Consider the following 3,635-nt stretch of genomic DNA (forward strand, 5'->3'; position numbering starts at 1 on the left):
ATTGCATTGGTTCGATTTTAAACATTGAACCGACAGTCTCTCCCATTTAGGTAAGGATGATCCGTCCGGCTCATTGTCTAGGCTCGACTGCATCGTGCCGCTGGACTAGCAGATCAACCGCAAGAAGGAATGCTTTGACTGACCGACCAAGCATACATCCGCAACATTATCAGTAGCTTGTCACTTTTCAGTGATCGCCCCATCGATCAGACATTCCCAAGGACAGCTATCGAGAGCCTAGACAGAGAGATAGCATGTTTGAACGCTACGCTGGACTGGACACGGGCAAATGCGCAAAAGGTCTCACATCCCTTGGACTAGTTGCCGGCAGTGTCTTCGCCCGTTCGATCCTACGTGACGCTCACTCGGCTGCCGAGCGCGATGGATTGTCGATTCAATGTTTAGATTCCTTTTTAAAATCAAACGATTCATCTTCGTAAATCGAGGAATTTGAATCGAACCAAGCAATGATATTAGTGTTTCTTTGAAATTCATGCATTTCATTCATTTAATTATTATCTTGCCCGTTTAATTTAGTAGACATTTTTTTTTCTTTTCGCATCCATACTTACACACTTATAGACATAGGTAACCACAACTGGCGGCATCACACCGCTATCCCACCTGGCATCGACTAAGGATGGAGGAAATTGATCCACCAATTCCTTCAGGAGAAGTCACCCTACCAACTACAATGCGGTCCCAATCACCTGCTACGTATGCTCCATCATATGTCCCGCCATCCATGTACATGTCATCGACTCCGGTGCCTCCAGTTTTACCATCTTCCAATGAAGCTATACGCATCGCAGCGCTCGAAGGCACAGTTAATCGGATGGCCTCCAACATCATTGAACTTATGGCTTTGCTCAGCGGACCAAACCGTGCTTCTTCGAGTTCCATCCCACCTCCTGTGTATGGGTCAATGGTTGATCCGTCTCCTTGGGTCCCACCAATCCTTGCACCAGAGAATGATGTTGTGCCTATTCCAACGCCGACACATTTCTCGGCGACCGTTCCACCGTTGACACACGCACCGGAGGTCTATCCGTCTGTTGCACCTCTTCCGGTAACACTTCCGGTGACTTTCCCTCCTCCGCCAACGACGGTACCGATAATTGATCCAGCTATGCTTGCGCTTCCTTCGATGCCAGTATCAGCCACAAGCACACATGCTCCTGCTCCTATCGTTGAGCCATTTCCTTTCCCAGCTCCACAACCCCAAATAAGTCTTCCACACCGAACTCCATCGATCCTAAACATTCCTTACTATAACCCAGATGCACAAGCTGTGGCTGCCACTGAAGCTCCACCGACATATATTCTCCCTGCTACGGAGATAGAACAGGAGCGCCGGATGAAACGAATGGAAGAGATGATGAAGGCTCTCCAAGAAAGTGACTCTCGTTATGACACGAGTTACTTGGACCTGAATCTCTTTCCAGACATGAGGCTGCCTCCAAAGATCAAGATTCCCGATTTCAACAAGTATGACGGGATCACAGACCCAAAGCCACATCTGCAAGGCTATCGAAACCGCATGATGCCGTACTGGGGATATGAGCAGTTTATGATTCAGACTTTTCAGGAAAGTTTGAAAGGAGCAGCACTCAATTGGTTCACCTCTCTCAAAGCAGCGGACATTCCCACTTGGGATGAACTCGCTAAGAAGTTTGTGACCCAGTATGGCTACAATACTGGCATAGCTCCGTCCTATCTCGAGTTAAGCGTCATGGAAATGCAAGAGGAGCAAGCCTTTGAGGACTATGCTACTCAATGGCGTGCTGAGGCGGCCAAACACCGTCCTCCAATTGACGAAGCGGAACAGATCCAGATCTTTCATGGAACCCTCAAAGGCGCATACTACTTGCATCTCCTGGGACACATGTCATCTTTTAACGCGATGATAAAGGCTGGCAAGAAGGTTAGCATTGGGATTAAACTGGGAAGGATTGACCATTCGGTCAGAAAGGGAGAGGGTGAATCCTCCAAGAAGACAGCCGTCACTGCTGCTTCCTCCCACAACAGGAAAGGCAGAGACGCTAATGTTGGTGCGGTAAACCCGGGGTACCCCGGCCATCAGCAATATGCAGTTAATGTCGCTCCGTCTATTTCATCGCCGTATCATCTTGCCCCGCAGCAACAATATCCAGTTCAACCGATTTACTACTCAGCTCCTCCTGCTTATGCACCTCTACAGGCCCCGCAGTCTTTTGGTCAGCAATATACTCCGGCTTTTCAAGTGCAATCAAGCGGGCCCCCGGCTTCGAGTACTCCTCAACCGGCCAAGCGGGCCCCAGCTTTGCGAACCCAGCAAGGTAATAGAGGCCAGGTTAGGCCTCGACCCCAGTATCCACCTCTTCCTGTTCCTCTCTCTCAGATACTCTCGCAGCTCCTCGCAAGCAACAGAATCCGAACGGAGGCGCCTGGTCCCAACTTTGACCCTACAGTACAGAATCAAAATCTGCGCTGTGAGTTTCATCAAGGTGCTCCAGGACACACGACCGATAACTGTCACGTTCTCAGAGGCCGGTTGCAGGAGTTGATTGACAAAAAACTGCTCTCATTCAATGAGGTGAAGCCACCGAACGTCCAGACCAATCCTCTCCCTGACCACGTATCCAGCTCAGGCCCGACTGTCAACATGATCGGCACTTACCCCCTCGGAAAGGACAAGACTAAAGAAGAATAGATGACCTCTCCATGAGGCTACTTATGTACATAAAGCTCCCGCATGTTGGCAAAACTGTAAGCCACATGACGGAAGAGGGATCTTTTGCTGTAATATAAACTCTAATGAAAATCCCTTGCACAGTTTTTAATTTCTGCCTCTATGATTCTCCTTATTTTGACTCGTTCTCCGCATTTCCACATTCTGAAATGAATTGTTGTTATTTCCAGGCTCATTCTAAATTCCAAATCGACTTGGATTCAACTCCATCTGAATAATACTCCAAGGGCGCAAGTGACAGTATTACAAGTGGAGTATTTTGATCTAATCCTTGATGCAAGAGATACTAGCACTATCATGTCTCCAACCAAAGAATGGATCTCAACCGTCCTCTGCCGTCGCCGCCGACTAAGCACTGGAACAACATGCGCAGTCTTCTTTAAACTCTCTTTTGCTTTAATTTAAATCCATTCCTACAAATGGGTTCCCGACATGAACAAATCCTTCAAACAGGATATTAGGACAGTCTTTGCGACGCCCTATTAGTTCTGTTGGACCTGTTCGACTCACCTGTCCTCATGGGACCCGGCTCCTCGAGCCTTCCCTAGGATGGCTGCGTATGCCTACTCGCAATTAGGGAAAACATGCTTATGTGACCTCAGTCATGGTCTAACCACTCCAGAGTGGTGATAACTAGATTCTCGGAAACAAATGTCATCCACACACGACACCCCATGGGTTGTGCGCGGGACAAAAAGGGATTTTCCCATGGGATCACCACATATTTCTTACCACATATCACCCCGCATAATCGCCTAATGCATTGTCTTCTTTGTCATCCTTCACAGGGGCACATTGACCACAAGCAAAGAGCGATGCGCGAGTTCACGCTTCCCCGAGAACTTGTCTCAGACCCTTCCTTATACTTTGACAAGGGAGGTGTTCGACGATGAGGTACCCCTTA

General features: G+C 48.4%; 1 protein-coding gene across 1 annotated transcript; it reads left to right on the forward strand.

Moving 5' to 3' along the window:
- Positions 1–640: 640 nt before the first annotated feature.
- Positions 641–2,692, forward strand: LOC116205196. Its single transcript, XM_031537711.1, has one exon. The coding sequence runs from the start codon at positions 641–643 to the stop codon at positions 2,690–2,692; it is 2,052 nt and encodes a 683-aa protein (XP_031393571.1).
- Positions 2,693–3,635: the final 943 nt, after the last annotated feature.

Source organism: Punica granatum, chromosome 1 (genome assembly GCF_007655135.1).
Source record: "Punica granatum isolate Tunisia-2019 chromosome 1, ASM765513v2, whole genome shotgun sequence".
NCBI lineage: Eukaryota > Viridiplantae > Streptophyta > Magnoliopsida > Myrtales > Lythraceae > Punica > Punica granatum.